This window comes from Centruroides sculpturatus, unplaced genomic scaffold (genome assembly GCF_000671375.1).
Source record: "Centruroides sculpturatus isolate CEXI.00-Female unplaced genomic scaffold, Cexi_2.0 scaffold1351, whole genome shotgun sequence".
NCBI lineage: Eukaryota > Metazoa > Arthropoda > Arachnida > Scorpiones > Buthidae > Centruroides > Centruroides sculpturatus.
Window position 1 is genome coordinate 143,390 of NW_019386172.1, and position 20,290 is coordinate 163,679.

General features: G+C 24.6%; 1 protein-coding gene across 1 annotated transcript; it reads left to right on the forward strand.

Moving 5' to 3' along the window:
• Positions 1 to 521: 521 nt before the first annotated feature.
• On the forward strand, positions 522 to 15,923 carry LOC111613909 (microsomal glutathione S-transferase 3-like). The gene is made up of 5 exons (XM_023355259.1): positions 522 to 650; positions 2,269 to 2,333; positions 14,628 to 14,685; positions 14,770 to 14,842; positions 14,929 to 15,923. The coding sequence occupies exons 1-5, from the start codon at positions 537 to 539 to the stop codon at positions 15,027 to 15,029; spliced, it is 411 nt and encodes a 136-aa protein (XP_023211027.1). The 5' UTR covers positions 522 to 536; the 3' UTR covers positions 15,030 to 15,923.
• Positions 15,924 to 20,290: the final 4,367 nt, after the last annotated feature.

Genomic DNA, 20,290 nt, shown 5'->3' on the forward strand with positions numbered 1-20,290 from the left:
GTTACCCTGTTTACGCTATCGAGTAGGGCCCAGTTCCGTAACAGAGCCGAGCTTGGCCTCGTTTATCTCTCTCGCCTTACTACACACAAAACAATTCGTATCTTCTGATAAACTCCGAATGGTTTTAAATCAATGGTCTTTTAAATTAATTTTTCATCGTTATGTTGGAATCAACGATTGCAATGTTTTGTAGATGTTCTGTTGTGTGTGTAATCTTTGTGCACTCTCTGTTCCTTTGTTACACAACCGGTTACGTTAATCCAACTGCCTTTTTACTAATCTCTCCGACAAACATCTAGTCTAACACGTTATACAAGAAATTGAAGGTTACGAAACATATTCTTGAACATTTTTCGTTAAATAATTGCTCAAGTGCGTGTTTAAAGAAATTTGTCAGGTCATTTTTCAGGGTTATAAATCTTCCTTTATGTGTAATAATATTGACAGGAAAGAGTTTCCTTACATTAATACCACTAAAAATTAGTTAAAGTCACCAGAATACTGTGGTAATCCAGCTTACAGTAGTGGATCCAAATATGGAGGTTCCTCAATATTATGGTTACGTGATCTTCATTGTTTTGGCTTCGTTTCTAGTAAATCTTTGGCTTGCTGAAAGAGTTTCAATTGCTCGATTTAGATATAACATTCAGGTAGACTCGTTAATTCTTATGAATTATTTATATGTATTATTTTACATAATGTAATTGGTAGAATGCTCATATTTCATATTTTTATTGTGATTTTTCTATGATACAATCTATAAATTAAATACATTAGAGAGCAAACAGGTTTCTTGAATTAAAATTCCTAAATACAGCAATCAACAAATATCCTAATATAGGCCTATAAGTGTATGGACGACATTTGAGGGCATATAGAATGGAGTATTTAAGGTGTTGAAAAGTGTTAAAGATGTATAAAATAAGGTGTTCGGAGATAGGAATGAAGTATTTAGGGACATGAAAGTATACTCATGTTCATAAAATAAGCATAATTGCCCAATTCATAGATAGGAGCTCAAGTACAGTTCACAGTATGGTTCTCATCGGATTAGAATCTGGAGAAAGTGAGAGGGATCCAAATCCGAGAACATCGTGTAAAGAGAATTTGGAATAGCATGGTATAGGGGCGTCATTATGGTCTCACCGAGCTTCGTGCTTTTATAAGGTGTGCTATTACTGAAAGAAGGTAAAAAGGAGGCTTTTGAAACCCCGCATGAGTGTTGAGGATGCGGATCTCATTTTCATTCTTATCTAATCTCATACTCTTCGTTTTCTTTGACGATTGCAGCCATATTTACATAGGGCTGCATTTAGTGGCGGATTATCACACGGGCTCAAAAAGCGCGCGCTTGGAGCTTCCGATTGACAAGGCCTTCGAAAGTTAGCAGCTTCAAAAAGACATACAGTATATTCTGTGAACCTAAGGCAAAGATACTGTACTATCTTCATCTAGACATTTAGAGATTTATTTTTAAGGAAACGATTGACTGATCAGTATTTTTTTTTTTATTAAGTAATAAAGTTATTTGATGTCATTACTTAGTAGGGGCCTCAAAGCTAGGTTGCACTAGAGACCCTCCGAGAGCTTGATCAGCCGCAGGCTTCATTGAGGTTGCTGACTACGCGAGGAATTAGGATCGAATATGGACGAGTCGACAAAACCCCAAGAATATTTCGGGTGTGGTCCGTCCGAATATATCGGGTCGCACTCTCGCACCTCCCGGCCGCCCCAATAACAGATTGGCTAAAAAAAAGCCCTCTTTATGCCCATAACGCGGAAAGATCTCTCTCCTCTTGGTAGCTCGTCTGTGTGTTGCATTGCATTATACCATCACGAGTGTACTCAACAATGACTTTTTTGACAGTAAATATATTCTTCGCATGAAACATCAGCAAGATCTAATCCGAATCTCAGAGCACGCATAGGAGGCTTTAATGTGACGAGTCTCCACCAATAACACTCCGAGGAGCTTTAAGAGTGAACTTTGCTCTTGAAGATTCTTTACTTTTTAATTACTTCGCTGCATAAAGCATACAACAGTGGCGCATTAGGACTTCATGAGGCTCAGGCCCATGAAGTCCTAATTAGAGGGCCCACTTAGTGTTGAATTCAGACATTTTTCTTCGGGGAATTTTTCGTTAAATATATAATATTTCCTTATAAAAGATTGGTTTGGGCTACAGACAATTGTCTTTTTTGCCCATAGGATAACATTAAAGAATATAGGGGGAAAAAATTAACATTTCATTCTTATTTATTTTACAGTATCCTATGATGTACAGCGAAACAAATAATATATTTAACTGTATGCAGCGATCTCACTTAAATTTGTAAGTTATATTTTATTATAATTTCCATAATAACGCAACGTATGGTGATTGAAGTATATTTGCAGTGTGGAAAATTATCCTTCCTTCCTATCCCTACTCCTATTAGCCGGATTATCGGATCCCGTAAGTAATTTATAATATAAATATAATTTATGATCATAAAGGTATTTAAAAATGTGAATTTATATAAACTTATATAATTAGATTGCAAGTGCAAAGTATGGAGCAATATGGCTTTTAGGAAGAGTGGTTTATGCAATTGGTTATTCAACTGGAAGTAAGTTTTAGTAAAAAAAAAGAAGGCATTTTTAGAAGTATAATATGGAACGTTTGGCTAATTATAATATGAATATTATTATTAAATGTTTTCAGAACCGTGGAAGAGACTTTTTGGCTCCTTTCAATATTTAGGACTGGCAGGTTTGATATATCACACTTACCTAATTGGAAACGAACTTCTGTAAAGGAGAAATTTCTACTCGCTCGTACTTAATTTTTTCGATTTTTTCACGTTTAAACTTTAATACGATTATCAAAATATTGTATGTATATTGTGAATTAATTAAGCTGACCCCATTTTCTTATCTTCCAATCAAGTTTTAAGTAGGTTAAGTTTGTTATATATCGATTCCTCACAGTTTTATATCATGGTTATAACAAGGTAAAACTTGTATATCACTAGTATCTAACGTGGCTTACTCGTTAAATTCAACATTTAATCGGGATAAAACTGGATATTAACCTAATAAATTTGAAGGTAATTAAAGAAAATGTTCAAGAGCTCAGAAATATCTTGTTTTTTTTAATAATAAATTAAATAAATATTTTAAAAAATTTATTAAAAATAAACATTGATAAAATAGAAAGAATTAAGTGCAAGAAAATTAAGGACTAGGTGGAAGTATAGATATTTAAAGGAAAAATGATAGAAGAAATCGTAGGAATCAAGTGTAAAAATTAAGAACTAAATGGAAGGAATTAATGGAAAATATCAAGAAAATTGAAGGTATTGGATTCATAAACTAAGGAGTAAATGGAAAGAATTAAAGGAATCGAGTAATTAAACGAAGAACAAATTGAAGAAATTACATTGAAAAATTACAGAATAAATCAAAGAACAAGTGGAAGAAATTAAATAAGAAAAATTAGTTAAATCTATAATATAGAAAATAAAATTAATTTAGAACGAATATATAATCGAGGACATTGAAAATTCCCTTCTGTTTTTTTCTTTACTTTATCAATTCTTATCGGAAGTTGTATATTAAAATATTAAAAAACAAAATCCAAAAAAATTACGAAATTTCCAATTTTTCCCGATAATTACCATTTTCAGCTTCCTGTTATCATAAATTTCGAATAAATTATTTTAAAAATTAACTTTTCCTTTAAATCTTATAAACAAAATGGAAGTTTCCTCCTTAGTTTGACACTTGATATTTTTTTGCTTGTAAAAGTCTGAGTTTTATATTTAAAAAAAACCGTTTTTGTTTAAAAAAAATGTAACTTTTTACATTAATTTATGCAATAAACTAATAAAATATCAATAAAAAAGCTATTATTTTATTCAAATTTTATTACTAAAATATGAGATTTTTTTAAACCTTCAGCTTATTTATTAATAAAACTTATGTTTTTTACTTAAAAAAATCTCTTATTTTATTGTGTTTTTTAATATATTTACCCACTTAAACATTAATAAAAATGCCCTTTATTTTTGGCTTAATTTTTCACACTAAATTATGAATAAACACATCCATACTCACACTTTATTATTCTACAAGTGGAATCTATAATAATAATAATTTATAAATTATATTTTTGAATTTTCGTTTAAAATTTAAATAAATTATCTATAAATATACAAAATTTTTAATTAAAAAATATATACTGTATATATTGTACTTGTATATGGACTTTTAAATATTAAATAACTCGTGCTGCCATCTATCGACACGAATATCGTAAAAACGGGCATGGCCATTTTTAAAAATCCTCTAGCGACCGCGTGATCGTGTTAGGGGAGTGCTACTTAATCTTAACGACTGATCTATTTTCCTGGTAAGTAACGTTCTAAAATTAAACGAGATTTTAAACATTTCAAACTTCCTCAAACGTATAATTAGTTAAAACACATTTAAATCATTAAGAAATCGCATCCATTTCCTTCGTTTTGAAATTGATTAGTAATGAGTGCAGCATTTCCTGCTTCTTTATTTCAAAAAATGAACTAAGTTAAATTTATTCAATTTTAATGCGTAAATTCAACTTGAAATCTCTAAAAATTCATTTTTACTATAGAAATTTTCATAAGAGACGAGGAAAATAATTAATATAAACGATGTAACAAGTCTGACCTTCTGATCTCATTTTTTTTGTGGATATTTATTGCACATTAATAAAATACATGTACATGTGCTGTAAATATTGAGTAATGCTTTCTTTATCTTAGATTTTTATGCATTTATGCAGATAAATTGCTAAATAAATCCTAATTGCTATTGGAAAAAGATTAGAAAGTCACAGATTTTATTATCATTTTGTTAAAATTGCAGCTTTGAATGAGGCAGTTGGGACCTTATCAGAGCCATAGACCGTGTCCATAGGAGTAAAATAAAGTCTATGGAACCGACGGTCTATACGTGATGTTTCGTGAGATAAAGCCCCTCTGAAATTGACCTATCTGCAACTATTTCTCAAAACAATGGCCTGAGTGTAGGGCCGTGGTTTGCTATGATAGAGAGGCAGCCACATCAAGTGGCACCGTAAGGAGGCAGCATTTAAGGGGTGGCATTTCGAAGACTTGCATCTTACTGATAAAAATCTACCTCATGGCCCTAGCCGAGTGGATGCTGATAGTTGGTTGTGGGTTTGTGCCTCACCAATGGACAGACCATGTGGTTCATTTCTAGGTTTTCTTCACATTCATAACACCTAAGGGGCCATGTTTCCCATTGAAAGTCCCTCCAGGAATCATCTTCCCTTGGCAGATCACCCATGTCATGTTGCTTAAACAACTAATCCATTCTCAAAACATTTCCAAAATTAAACCATTTTCCACTTTACTAGAGATGGCCAAAAGCTCATAAAATTTGAAACACCATACCTGACTACTTCCAGGATATACTATAAACACTATATACTATACTGTATATAATATAGACTATATAGTACTATATGTACTACACTGCTACATCTTGCACAGGGTCACATATAGACCATCTGTTCCTTTTGATTTTTTTTACTGTTATGGGCACGTTATGCAGCTCTCATAAGGTCCCAACTGACTCATTCAGAGCTGCAATTTTACCATTATTTTCAACTTATAAAACTGTCTTAAATTATAGCTTATAATACCTAAAATTCAGTTATGGTGATTAAATATTTATGAAAATTTAATAAAGTTTTTGAAAGAATAGTTAATCAACACTATAAGAAAAGATTACTTGGTAATTATTCCTGCAACCTGTTTATTCAATAATTAGCAGACGCCGCCATGCCTTGTTGTGGCTCAAAATGTATCTATTATAAATGTATAACACTTCCCCAGTGGGGGAAAATTTTTCGAAAAATTTTTTCTTAGTGTACATTCTGTTGACGTACCCTATTAAAACGCAATCAAAAACGCAAAAACCCGCATCTAAAATAGTATAATAGAAGCCAAGTTTTTCAGAGTAAGCCTTAATCCTGTCTCTCTCCCCCGCGGGGNAAAAAAAAAAAAAAAAAAAAAAAAAAAAAAAAAAAAAAAAAAAAAAAAAAAAAAAAAAAAAAAAAAAAAAAAAAAAAAAAAAAAAAAAAAAAAAAAAAAAAAAAAAAAAAAAAAAAAAAAAAAAAAAAAAAAAAAAAAAAAAAAAAAAAAAAAAAAAAAAAAAAAAAAAAAAAAAAAAAAAAAAAAAAAAAAAAAAAAAAAAAAAAAAAAAAAAAAAAAAAAAAAAAAAAAAAAAAAAAAAAAAAAAAAAAAAAAAAAAAAAAAAAAAAAAAAAAAAAAAAAAAAAAAAAAAAAAAAAAAAAAAAAAAAAAAAAAAAAAAAAAAAAAAAAAAAAAAAAAAAAAAAAAAAAAAAAAAAAAAAAAAAAAAAAAAAAAAAAAAAAAAAAAAAAAAAAAAAAAAAAAAAAAAAAAAAAAAAAAAAAAAAAAAAAAAAAAAAAAAAAAAAAAAAAAAAAAAAAAAAAAAAAAAAAAAAAAAAAAAAAAAAAAAAAAAAAAAAAAAAAAAAAAAAAAAAAAAAAAAAAAAAAAAAAAAAAAAAAAAAAAAAAAAAAAAAAAAAAAAAAAAAAAAAAAAAAAAAAAAAAAAAAAAAAAAAAAAAAAAAAAAAAAAAAAAAAAAAAAAAAAAAAAAAAAAAAAAAAAAAAAAAAAAAAAAAAAAAAAAAAAAAAAAAAAAAAAAAAAAAAAAAAAAAAAAAAAAAAAAAAAAAAAAAAAAAAAAAAAAAAAAAAAAAAAAAAAAAAAAAAAAAAAAAAAAAAAAAAAAAAAAAAAAAAAAAAAAAAAAAAAAAAAAAAAAAAAAAAAAAAAAAAAAAAAAAAAAAAAAAAAAAAAAAAAAAAAAAAAAAAAAAAAAAAAAAAAAAAAAAAAAAAAAAAAAAAAAAAAAAAAAAAAAAAAAAAAAAAAAAAAAAAAAAAAAAAAAAAAAAAAAAAAAAAAAAAAAAAAAAAAAAAAAAAAAAAAAAAAAAAAAAAAAAAAAAAAAAAAAAAAAAAAAAAAAAAAAAAAAAAAAAAAAAAAAAAAAAAAAAAAAAAAAAAAAAAAAAAAAAAAAAAAAAAAAAAAAAAAAAAAAAAAAAAAAAAAAAAAAAAAAAAAAAAAAAAAAAAAAAAAAAAAAAAAAAAAAAAAAAAAAAAAAAAAAAAAAAAAAAAAAAAAAAAAAAAAAAAAAAAAAAAAAAAAAAAAAAAAAAAAAAAAAAAAAAAAAAAAAAAAAAAAAAAAAAAAAAAAAAAAAAAAAAAAAAAAAAAAAAAAAAAAAAAAAAAAAAAAAAAAAAAAAAAAAAAAAAAAAAAAAAAAAAAAAAAAAAAAAAAAAAAAAAAAAAAAAAAAAAAAAAAAAAAAAAAAAAAAAAAAAAAAAAAAAAAAAAAAAAAAAAAAAAAAAAAAAAAAAAAAAAAAAAAAAAAAAAAAAAAAAAAAAAAAAAAAAAAAAAAAAAAAAAAAAAAAAAAAAAAAAAAAAAAAAAAAAAAAAAAAAAAAAAAAAAAAAAAAAAAAAAAAAAAAAAAAAAAAAAAAAAAAAAAAAAAAAAAAAAAAAAAAAAAAAAAAAAAAAAAAAAAAAAAAAAAAAAAAAAAAAAAAAAAAAAAAAAAAAAAAAAAAAAAAAAAAAAAAAAAAAAAAAAAAAAAAAAAAAAAAAAAAAAAAAAAAAAAAAAAAAAAAAAAAAAAAAAAAAAAAAAAAAAAAAAAAAAAAAAAAAAAAAAAAAAAAAAAAAAAAAAAAAAAAAAAAAAAAAAAAAAAAAAAAAAAAAAAAAAAAAAAAAAAAAAAAAAAAAAAAAAAAAAAAAAAAAAAAAAAAAAAAAAAAAAAAAAAAAAAAAAAAAAAAAAAAAAAAAAAAAAAAAAAAAAAAAAAAAAAAAAAAAAAAAAAAAAAAAAAAAAAAAAAAAAAAAAAAAAAAAAAAAAAAAAAAAAAAAAAAAAAAAAAAAAAAAAAAAAAAAAAAAAAAAAAAAAAAAAAAAAAAAAAAAAAAAAAAAAAAAAAAAAAAAAAAAAAAAAAAAAAAAAAAAAAAAAAAAAAAAAAAAAAAAAAAAAAAAAAAAAAAAAAAAAAAAAAAAAAAAAAAAAAAAAAAAAAAAAAAAAAAAAAAAAAAAAAAAAAAAAAAAAAAAAAAAAAAAAAAAAAAAAAAAAAAAAAAAAAAAAAAAAAAAAAAAAAAAAAAAAAAAAAAAAAAAAAAAAAAAAAAAAAAAAAAAAAAAAAAAAAAAAAAAAAAAAAAAAAAAAAAAAAAAAAAAAAAAAAAAAAAAAAAAAAAAAAAAAAAAAAAAAAAAAAAAAAAAAAAAAAAAAAAAAAAAAAAAAAAAAAAAAAAAAAAAAAAAAAAAAAAAAAAAAAAAAAAAAAAAAAAAAAAAAAAAAAAAAAAAAAAAAAAAAAAAAAAAAAAAAAAAAAAAAAAAAAAAAAAAAAAAAAAAAAAAAAAAAAAAAAAAAAAAAAAAAAAAAAAAAAAAAAAAAAAAAAAAAAAAAAAAAAAAAAAAAAAAAAAAAAAAAAAAAAAAAAAAAAAAAAAAAAAAAAAAAAAAAAAAAAAAAAAAAAAAAAAAAAAAAAAAAAAAAAAAAAAAAAAAAAAAAAAAAAAAAAAAAAAAAAAAAAAAAAAAAAAAAAAAAAAAAAAAAAAAAAAAAAAAAAAAAAAAAAAAAAAAAAAAAAAAAAAAAAAAAAAAAAAAAAAAAAAAAAAAAAAAAAAAAAAAAAAAAAAAAAAAAAAAAAAAAAAAAAAAAAAAAAAAAAAAAAAAAAAAAAAAAAAAAAAAAAAAAAAAAAAAAAAAAAAAAAAAAAAAAAAAAAAAAAAAAAAAAAAAAAAAAAAAAAAAAAAAAAAAAAAAAAAAAAAAAAAAAAAAAAAAAAAAAAAAAAAAAAAAAAAAAAAAAAAAAAAAAAAAAAAAAAAAAAAAAAAAAAAAAAAAAAAAAAAAAAAAAAAAAAAAAAAAAAAAAAAAAAAAAAAAAAAAAAAAAAAAAAAAAAAAAAAAAAAAAAAAAAAAAAAAAAAAAAAAAAAAAAAAAAAAAAAAAAAAAAAAAAAAAAAAAAAAAAAAAAAAAAAAAAAAAAAAAAAAAAAAAAAAAAAAAAAAAAAAAAAAAAAAAAAAAAAAAAAAAAAAAAAAAAAAAAAAAAAAAAAAAAAAAAAAAAAAAAAAAAAAAAAAAAAAAAAAAAAAAAAAAAAAAAAAAAAAAAAAAAAAAAAAAAAAAAAAAAAAAAAAAAAAAAAAAAAAAAAAAAAAAAAAAAAAAAAAAAAAAAAAAAAAAAAAAAAAAAAAAAAAAAAAAAAAAAAAAAAAAAAAAAAAAAAAAAAAAAAAAAAAAAAAAAAAAAAAAAAAAAAAAAAAAAAAAAAAAAAAAAAAAAAAAAAAAAAAAAAAAAAAAAAAAAAAAAAAAAAAAAAAAAAAAAAAAAAAAAAAAAAAAAAAAAAAAAAAAAAAAAAAAAAAAAAAAAAAAAAAAAAAAAAAAAAAAAAAAAAAAAAAAAAAAAAAAAAAAAAAAAAAAAAAAAAAAAAAAAAAAAAAAAAAAAAAAAAAAAAAAAAAAAAAAAAAAAAAAAAAAAAAAAAAAAAAAAAAAAAAAAAAAAAAAAAAAAAAAAAAAAAAAAAAAAAAAAAAAAAAAAAAAAAAAAAAAAAAAAAAAAAAAAAAAAAAAAAAAAAAAAAAAAAAAAAAAAAAAAAAAAAAAAAAAAAAAAAAAAAAAAAAAAAAAAAAAAAAAAAAAAAAAAAAAAAAAAAAAAAAAAAAAAAAAAAAAAAAAAAAAAAAAAAAAAAAAAAAAAAAAAAAAAAAAAAAAAAAAAAAAAAAAAAAAAAAAAAAAAAAAAAAAAAAAAAAAAAAAAAAAAAAAAAAAAAAAAAAAAAAAAAAAAAAAAAAAAAAAAAAAAAAAAAAAAAAAAAAAAAAAAAAAAAAAAAAAAAAAAAAAAAAAAAAAAAAAAAAAAAAAAAAAAAAAAAAAAAAAAAAAAAAAAAAAAAAAAAAAAAAAAAAAAAAAAAAAAAAAAAAAAAAAAAAAAAAAAAAAAAAAAAAAAAAAAAAAAAAAAAAAAAAAAAAAAAAAAAAAAAAAAAAAAAAAAAAAAAAAAAAAAAAAAAAAAAAAAAAAAAAAAAAAAAAAAAAAAAAAAAAAAAAAAAAAAAAAAAAAAAAAAAAAAAAAAAAAAAAAAAAAAAAAAAAAAAAAAAAAAAAAAAAAAAAAAAAAAAAAAAAAAAAAAAAAAAAAAAAAAAAAAAAAAAAAAAAAAAAAAAAAAAAAAAAAAAAAAAAAAAAAAAAAAAAAAAAAAAAAAAAAAAAAAAAAAAAAAAAAAAAAAAAAAAAAAAAAAAAAAAAAAAAAAAAAAAAAAAAAAAAAAAAAAAAAAAAAAAAAAAAAAAAAAAAAAAAAAAAAAAAAAAAAAAAAAAAAAAAAAAAAAAAAAAAAAAAAAAAAAAAAAAAAAAAAAAAAAAAAAAAAAAAAAAAAAAAAAAAAAAAAAAAAAAGGTCAATAGTTTGCACACGATATTCCCGGACACAGACAAAATTAATAGTTCACCCAGACAGTGAATCGATTCCCGGACTGTCTGGGTGAAAACTGGATGGGTGGTAACAGTGGATTGAAGGAATGCTAAAATTTTCAACTTGATTAACAAGTGATTTTCAGTCACAGACAAATGAAAATGGAATACCACTGTCAGTTAATAAAAAAGATTGGATACAGTAAATGAGTAAGAGGAAGTGGACTATGATAGCAGTGGTTGATGCAAAAGGAGATATTGCTAGGCAGAGATAGACTCCTTGTTTCTGCTGTAAAACACATATTGGTAACAGTATGGTTGTTTCTTCAGCTTCATATATTGTTAAAGATGCATTGATTAATTCAGTATTATTATTTGCTATCAATCATAGCAGGATTTGAAAGAATTTAGAAAAACTATAAGTATAGGTTTTTATTTATTAAACTTTTTTTAAAATATACAATTGATATTTGTTTATAATACTACATATGGAAGCCAAACAAGACAAAAAGTCACTTGGTTATCACATGACAAGTATTACAACAAAAACTGAATTGATCAGACAACACTGAATTAGTAAAACAGTAAGACAATAAACATGTCTTAATATGGTAATTTAGATGTTTTAAATGTTTGGTATATAAAGCATTTTTGATTTATTGAAAAGTTTATATTGTGCATTCATAGGTTTAAAATATCATCAATAAATCTGTGAATGGATAATACTTGGTATATTATCATGTTAGAACAATCTCTAAAACTGTATAAAATAATCAAGGTTGCTTGTTGTTCTCTATTATATGTGTTTGGTTAGCACAATGTTGCTGTTGAGAACGTATCATACAGGATACCTGTATGATACGTTCTCAACAGCAACATTGTGCTAACCAAACACATGTATAAAATAAATTACACATTTACATTCTGCTTAAAAAAGAAATCTTCAATGTCTACTAAAAAATTTTTCTGTTAAGACTGGATGACCTTGATAGTTAAGGCATCACTTTACCACTCTGGGTGACCTGGGATCGAATTTGGATGAACAATTCCTTAGGAATTTTCTGTGGGTGGTCCCAAATATGTTAGACTCCATCCCTCACCAATCCGTTGCCTGATTGTGAGCCAAAACCCACCGTGAATGTAGAGAAAAGACCTAAAAATGATAATATGTTTTGTTTTTCTCGAGAATGACATTCATGCAATGTTGGAAGTACTTGTGTGCCTATTTTTGTTTTTAATTACACTAAAGTAATGCCAAAAGCTTTTATTACTTGAGAAAGGCCTTCTTATCGATCCTTCACCATCAAGATAGAGTGTGTAATCACTTTACCATGAATCCTGTACATGTAAATTAACTTTACAGAATTATATAGGCTTTATTGTGTTCTATAAATAATATTTTGAACTGGGCCCATGATGCTCTTGTTCTGCACTGGGCAGCTATGATATTAAAACTTTATCCTAACATTTGAGTTAGTATTTTTTTATATAAGTATTCAGAAACTAATATACAGTCATATAGTTACTACATGTAATTTACTATGTGGAGTGAAGAAAAAAGCTTAAGATGTTGCAATTGATATATTTTTATCTATTGATAATAAATAATTGGATATTCATTTTAATTATTTAATATTTCTGAATGAATTTAGATTCAACTTTGGGTCATATTCAAATTAAAAATTAGAAAACAATTTCAATTTAAGTGTTTGATTCTTCAAATGTTCAAATGTAAAGATCTGAAGATGGCCATTAAAAATGTATGAAAATGTTACTCTGTACATTTAATAAATCATGCTGAGATTTAAGATTGGTGAATATTGTTTTTAACCATATTATTAGATGTTGAGATTTTAAGTAATGTGCAGTTTAGATTTTAGCATTTTCTCTATATGGAACTTATTGACATATTGCAGGATTATAGTTACACTACTCATACACCTTATATAATACAGCCAAATTTATTATAACACTTCAAACGTTTTCGGACATCCTTAATGCCCTTTTTCAAGAACGAACCAACGAAAATCGAATCTTGGCGAATTCATAAAAACGATAAATGCGTTTTGGAACGCTATTTAAACAAACTCTTATTGCGCAGAATCGTGCCGTTTGTTTACCGTTAAAAATAAAGAATACTAACAATAACCACTAATATGATACATCAACCATACATATATGAACCTAACATAAATAAAGACAACAATGCTAAATATAACCATAAAATCACTAATAATAATGCACGTGTAGCCCGATTGCACCTTTCCTATGCATGCTTTTCCAAAATTCGTCTTGCTATTTCTATTATTTCGCTCCGTTATATTAAGCTCGATCTCCATGCTTCCGATATTTTACTTGCTTCTCTAAAGTTAATTGCTTGTCCTTCTTGACTATTTTTACAAATATGCCACGCCTCTGCGTATTTGAGATGCCTTTTGTCGTGAATTTTTTGTACTAACTTTGCCTTATCCCACTCTGCTTTAACTTCTGTAGGGTCTGCTAGGATGTATGTCGCTAGCGCTGTGACTGGCTGCTCATTTCGTATGTTTCGTTTGTGCTCTATCATTCTTTCTTTGAGCGATCTCCCTGTAGCTCCAATGTAAAACAGCTCTTTCTGTCGCCTTTTATCTGTTATTGGAACACTGTATACTCCGGGCAGAAGGTTTCCGTCTACCTCGTCTTTGTCTGTTCTTAACATTTGGTAAACTGTTGGATTTCTTTTGTAAATTATTTTCTTTTTTGTTGCTGCTCCTATTCTTTTGTATATATTATTTAACTGCGCCCTGTACTCCATCATCGTATACTCTTCCCTTTTATTTCTTAGATTGAGCTCGTTGCTGCCTGTTTTTGTTTTGTTGGTTATAGCCTTAATGTTAACCCCAAACTGCCTTGCTAGCTTTTTTATATATTGCATCTCTTCATTTCTATCTTGCCTTTTGCTACAGTGCGAGTGCGCTCTTGCTATGAGCGTCCTGAAAGCTGCAAGTTTATAGGTTGCTGGGTCGTGAGAATTCCAGGGAATAAATAATGGGTTATATGTAGGCTTTCTGTACACCTTTGTAGTTATATCCCCTTTATCTATTTGTAATGATAAATCCAGAAAATGTATAATTTTATCATTTTCTTGTTCCAGCTCAATCTCTAGACCAAAATTGTTGTCATTGATGTCTTTTATAAATTGCTGTAGTATTGGTTTTGCTTTCCATATGATAAGCACGTCGTCGACATACTGAGCATATAATACGATTTGCATTCCATATTTTGGTATGATGTTGTTCTCTAATGTTCTTAAAACCATTTCACATAGCGTACCTGCTATTGGGCTTCCCATTGCTACACCTTTCTGCTGCGCATATGTGACTCCTTTGAAGTTAAATATCGACGAATATGTGGTTAGATGCGTCAGCTCTAGTATCTGTTTTCTCTTCTTTTCTGTATTTTTGATTTTGTTTAACAAGAAATCTCTTAAGTGGCAAAAACAAGGCTCTAGTTTAATGGATGGATATAAGGTGTATGAGTAGTGTAATTATTACGATATACAGTCTACGAAGAGATGCAGGATTATAGCTTTGTTTGGAGAATCTTTACTTTGTAATTCCATTTCTAATGCATGTTGTGTTTGAACTATAGAGATGATTATAAAATACAACTGCACAACTTCTGTTTTATGTTCCAAACTTCAGAATTCCATCAGAATAAATCCATACATATTCAATATTCATATGAAGTAAAAATTTTATATATTTCATAAGTATTATGCAAGTTTAATCAACTTTATATAGTCTTAGGATGTAGTGAACACCTGATATTTGCTAAGAATGGACAAAGCATAGGCTAGTGTACAGTTTAGTTTAGTAAATTTATTATTTTAAAGAGTTGGTTTGATCATTTTTTTTGGGACAGTTTGATGGGTAAGGCAGTGATGAGACTAACCAAGCAGAAAAACAAAAGGAGTGGAAAAATGTGCAGTCAAAAATGTCAATAGAAAAAATAAAAATAATAAGTCCTACACAGTTAAGTCTCATAAATTTACTTTAGTTATTTGTAAATAATTCATACAAGCATGCCAGAGAAAATTTAAACCTATTTTTAAAAATATTAAATTAATATAATGACAAATTGACTTATCTAACAAATTGTTTTTCTTTAATGCAGCTTAGAATATTATCCATTCTTTATTGTTTTACTTCTACTTGGAGGATTCCCATATCCGGTACAGTATTGTGATGTGAATTAACATTATTCTCTTGACATACGTAAAAAAATTATCATTTTGAATATATTTTTAATATTTTAGGTCCTGGGCGCTATTGCTGGATTTGTATATTTACTGGGTCGAATTGTTTACGCAATTGGCTATTCTACAGGAAGTAAGAATCTGAAAAGTTTAGCTAAATTTTTAAAATTAATTAAATTATAAATTAAATATACTGTATTCTTAAAAATTTTATTCCAGATCCTAGTAGCAGATTTTGGGGATCTTTTCAATACTTTGGATTGCTTTTTCTCTTGTTTAGCAGTGCAAAATTTGGTTTCAACCTGTTAGGATGGTGGTAAATGAATAAAATATAATGAATACTTTAAATCAATTAAATGAAGATTTTTTTATAATTAGTTAATTACATTTTTATCTCAATTAAAATGATTTTTTTACTCGTTAAATTCACAGAAATTTACATTAATTTTTTTCACTAATCTTGTGTATCTTATTGTTCCTTATTACCTCACTAATTTTTCATTATAATTGTGTTGTTGTTTCTTAATTCTGATGATCTAGTGTACATGATATTTAAAGTGTACGCATTAATGTTTAAGGGCACAATTTATGTAAATCATTTAAAATATGTTTGTTGTGATATTTCTTATTAATTTGTAACTGTATTAGCTAGATTAACGTGACCAGATTCTCAAATGTAAAACAGGGATGTTAAACTGGTGCTTCAATGTGACATGAGATAATTGTCAACCAGAATTGGTCACATGACTTATCAGTTTCCTAGCTTTCTGACATCATCTATGACAGATGTTGCAAACAACCGATAAACATTTTACTTATCTGTATTCTCTCTTTTACAAATTAATGACCTACAGCAGTAGTAACAGTTAACAGTTAATTACAGCTCTAAGTCTAGCTTTGTTTGCTTTAATCTTTATTTTTATAACTCAGATAATTAGAAAAAACTCATCAACTCTCTTTTATAAATGATATACATTCACTGCTCTCTGACTGATAGGTTACTAGCTGGGCAATAAATTTCCAATTGGGCTACTGTTCCTATAAACTAGATATTAAAATTTTTACACTATAACTTGTATGCAATTCATCTTTGACTTACAATCTTTGTAATGGATGCCGATTAGTTTTGAATATAATTATGAAATAGTCCAAAAGCAGAACATTTTTTAAAGGGTTTAAAAATCAGGACTGTCTGGCCTAATTCGAGACGTCTGGTCACTTTAAACTAGATATTTTCTATTNTTAAACCATTTTCCACTTTACTAGAGATGTCCAAAAGCTCATAAAATTTGAAACACCATACCTGACTACTTCCAGGATATACTATAAACACTATAACTTGTGTGTAATTCATCTTTGACTTACAATCTTTGTAATGGATGCCGATTAGTTTTGAATATAATTATGAAATAGTCCAAAAGCAGAACATTTTTTAAAGGGTTTAAAAATCAGGACTGTCTGGCCTAATTCGAGACGTCTGGTCACTTTAAACTAGATATTTTCTATTACCAGTTAACAAAAATAATAAGAAATAAATGAAGGGATCAACATTGACTTGAAATTATTTGTTTAAACTCTCTAAGAAGAATGTGATATTTACAAATAATATAAAATGATTTCAACATTTTGAAATCATTTCATCATCAGAGCCAGATATAGATGTGTTATGGCCACATACTATAACATACAAGTGGGCTTTCCTCCTCAACCAAATAATAATGGGCAATATGCATAAACTGTCTTTGAGAATAGAACATGACCCCTCTTAATGTGAAGACCTAAGCTATATCTGGTTTAGCTTATATGTAAATCTGGCTCTGATTATTTAAATCTAAAATACACCTTGAATATTAAAATACTAATTATAAGAATATGTAATGAAAAATCATCATTACCAATTATGTAATGAGGATTAATTGCCGAATTTATTGTTCTAAATATATTATTTTTTTAAGAAAGCTAAGCTGTAAAATGTTAGTACTAGTTAATTTGTTGTGATAAATGTATTCTGCCATCTGTAAAGAGCTCAATGATTTAGTGGTTAAATATTTTAGAATAATGTAGAAAAGAACAGAACCACCACTTTACTACAGTGAACACCATTATGTATATTATAAAGATACTAAATACTGTGATTAATTTATCTTTACAAAGAACAGAATTTATTTTGATGATTTTCTTTACATATCAGGGAAAATTATACCATCCATTCTTCATTCTTCAGTTAGATCAGTATTTTTCAACCAGTTTATGCAATAAACCTTCTCATAGGAATAGCCAGATGGCTGAATGATTAAAGTAGCAGTCTACCCCTCTGAGGGACTCAGGATCAAATCAGGCTGGGTCAAAAAATCCCATGAATTTTTCAGGGGTGGTCTGGCAGTAGCATAGCAAGGGGAGTGCGAGGGGGTGTATCATGCACCATCTCCAAGACAAACTATGTGTTTCTGGAGGGAGAAGGGGTGCCAATAAAGTGTCGTGCCCCGGGGGCCAGTTATGTTCGCTATGCCACTGTGGTCTGGTTCCATCCCTCACCTTCTGGCTTCACCATTCTGGATGTGGATTTGGCCAACCCTTAATGAGCTTGCAAAAGAGGCCCTCTTAGTACCTACAGGGTGGGGAGAGGTTTATAAAGACTTTCTCATAGGGGTATCACAAAATGTTAAAAATCATTACCAATTATGTAATGAGTATTAATTACTGAATTTATTGAATTATGAATATTATTATTATTATGCTATAATAATGCATTTAATAATTAAATGTAATGTACAGGGTGTTGATAAGTCTGAAACCATAGGAGTTATGTTGATCTATGTTTATTCTTTTAAAAATAAAGCATAGTGTAAGGAGGAACAATTTTTAAGTTATTTTGATAGTTGGTATATGGAGACAGGAGAAGTTGCCGATGAATTTAACAGGCTGCATCTATACTAGATTAATTGGAAGTCTAGATGCAATTTGTTAAACTCTTTTGGCACAATCATCCTAACTAAGGGCTGCGTAAAGAGTTTAACAGACTCCCCATCAAAATGAGTCCCCATGATGAAAATAACTTGACTTTATTCCTCCTTACTCAGCACCATAGTCTTTTACAGATAGAGATCTGTAAAAGAATAAACAAAGATCAATGTAACTCCTATGGTTTCAGACTTATGACACCCTGTATATTATGTTATTAAAGTTAAAAGCATTACATGGGGATACAAATGTTCAATAATTAAATGTAGACAAAATTTCTTATTTTTAATTGAAACGATTAACCCTTCCTTAATCTCACATTACAGTATAATCCGTATGGTAGGTTAGTTTGATTTTCAGTTTCATCATATTTAATTATTTATTCATGTGTTGAGAATCATAATTTAAATTAGTTTTTAGTCATTAGCTACAAATTGAATGGAAATGTAATTTAAACAAAGAAATTTCCTAAGAAACTGAGATTTTAGTCTAGAATATGCTACGTAATTTGCCCCAAGGGATCACTTAATTCAATTTAAAAAATGTTCTCTTGAAATTTGCTATTTATATATATATACATATATAAAATCAAAACATAATACATTTTATTGAAAGATTAAAGTCTGTATTACGTAGATGTTAATTTAATAATCATTGAAACCTTTTAAAAATATATTGTTGCTATCATGTGAATGCATAAATAACACTCATTAAATAAATGTATTTTTAATGAAAGGCATTACATGTTAAAATTAATGTGTTAGAATATTTATTTGATAAAGATCTTAGCCTTAACATGCAGAGAAAGTTGAGTGCACTCGAGGTAAATTTTCAAGTGAGTAAAAATTATGAATTTCCACTTTTCATTTTTTTTTTCCGCTCTTCCTCTTGTACTTGACTTTATAAATAAAAATTGATGATTGAAAAAATGTATTTTCTTAAATAAATACCTTTTTATTTTAAATAATAATTTTCTTTAAATGGAAAAGGATGAAATAATGAATTTCTTAGAGCAAAAGTACACATATGAGCATGTATATATTATATATATATATATNATTTAGAAGATTATGGTAGAAAAGAATCAGCCCTGAGTGGGACTTGAACCTGCAACTCCTACTGTTCTTCCAGAACCTTCTAAATTATATGAAAGCTTTTTACTAAGAATTTGTTTCATAAAAATAAGTACAAATATAGAAAATTAGGGACAAAATAAAAATGTGTTATTGATTGAGATTCAATCATAATGATCTGTTCCAAAGTAATGATTCTGTTACTCTTCCTGACAAGCTACATTCCATCCAAAATCATTAAGCTTAATATAAGGAGAAACTTCAATCTATCGGTCAAATGTTTTATTGTATTGTCAGGGATTCTTTTTTATATTTAACACTTGATCTACCATTCAGGGCTGTTAAGAGGGGGAACTGAGATTTTTCCTTGGCCTGTACTGATTCATATTGCTATAAAATTAGTTATTTTTACTAACAAAAAATAAAATCTTTAAGACAGAATATTTCTTTATTAAGAAAAAAACAATATATTTTGTGTTCAAAGATCAACATAGAAAACTGTACTCACTGGATCCCTGGATATTATACAAACTCTCAGTGGTCCTTCATGACATCTCAGCAATGTAATAAAATGTGAATTTACCCAACTATTCTATTATTAAATTTTTGAGCATATTTATCTTGGCCATATTAGCATCATACAGTTCCAAATACAGAACAAAAAATATTAATCAGCAATGAGTTGAGAATCCTTGAAAAGACAAGTCCCTTAGCCATGGCCTGGTATGCTTAGGCATTAATATTAATGTTGTTCTTTATGTTATATATAGGAATTTCTTCCTATATATAACATGATCCTCTTTCAAACTGATCAGATTTTATGGATATCTTGTCAAGTGCACATTAAGTAGAAAGTTATTTCTAATTAACACACAAACTATTACAGTATTATTTCTCACAACTGGCCATAAAATTCTATGCATATTAGAAGTTAGTTATATTATCTCCCAGTTCTCTGTACAAATATAAGTTTTGTCCATATTCAAAATATTGTCTTTCATATTGACAACAAAAAGGCATTAGAGCAGTCCCTATTAACTTTGGTCTGTTAATTTAGGTCTTTGGCTGTTATATGGTAGAGTATGTTTTCTATTCACAAAGACTTCAAGCAAATGATAGATGCTAAAGCATCAGAAGCACTAGCCTGCCACATTGAGAGATCCAGTTCAAGTCTGGGTCGGTGGGTCGACTCAGATATTGTAGGCTTTGTCCCTCGCAACCCAGTAGCCTTGACGGTGAGCCCGGCCAAACACTTAACAGGCACGAATCCTCCGTATCCACAGAGCAGAGAGTCAAAAATGAAGAGATTCAAAGTAAATTGCCATATGTTATGTCCACATTTTGAGAAGGCCACAAGTAATGGATCCTTATTTACTCTATCTGCCATTAAATTTGCCAACAAGATATTCTGTAGCTGGGAGACAGTACAATCTCACACGTAGGGACTTTGCAGCCATTCTATATATTATCAAAATGTATAAGCAATAATTTTTACATTCCAATCTTAGAAGTGTTCATGTATTTATTGAAATGCTACTCAGTAAGTA

Bases quoted from the DNA above. Each gene is read 5' to 3' on its own strand.
- LOC111613909 (XM_023355259.1), top strand. From the start codon at position 537: ATGGAGGTTCCTCAATATTATGGTTACGTGATCTTCATTGTTTTGGCT. The intron at 651-2,268 runs GTAGACTCGTTA...TTTATTTTACAG, and splicing joins GATTTAGATATAACATTCAG to TATCCTATGATGTACAGCGA. The intron at 2,334-14,627 runs GTAAGTTATATT...TCTTTAATGCAG, and splicing joins CAGCGATCTCACTTAAATTT to CTTAGAATATTATCCATTCT.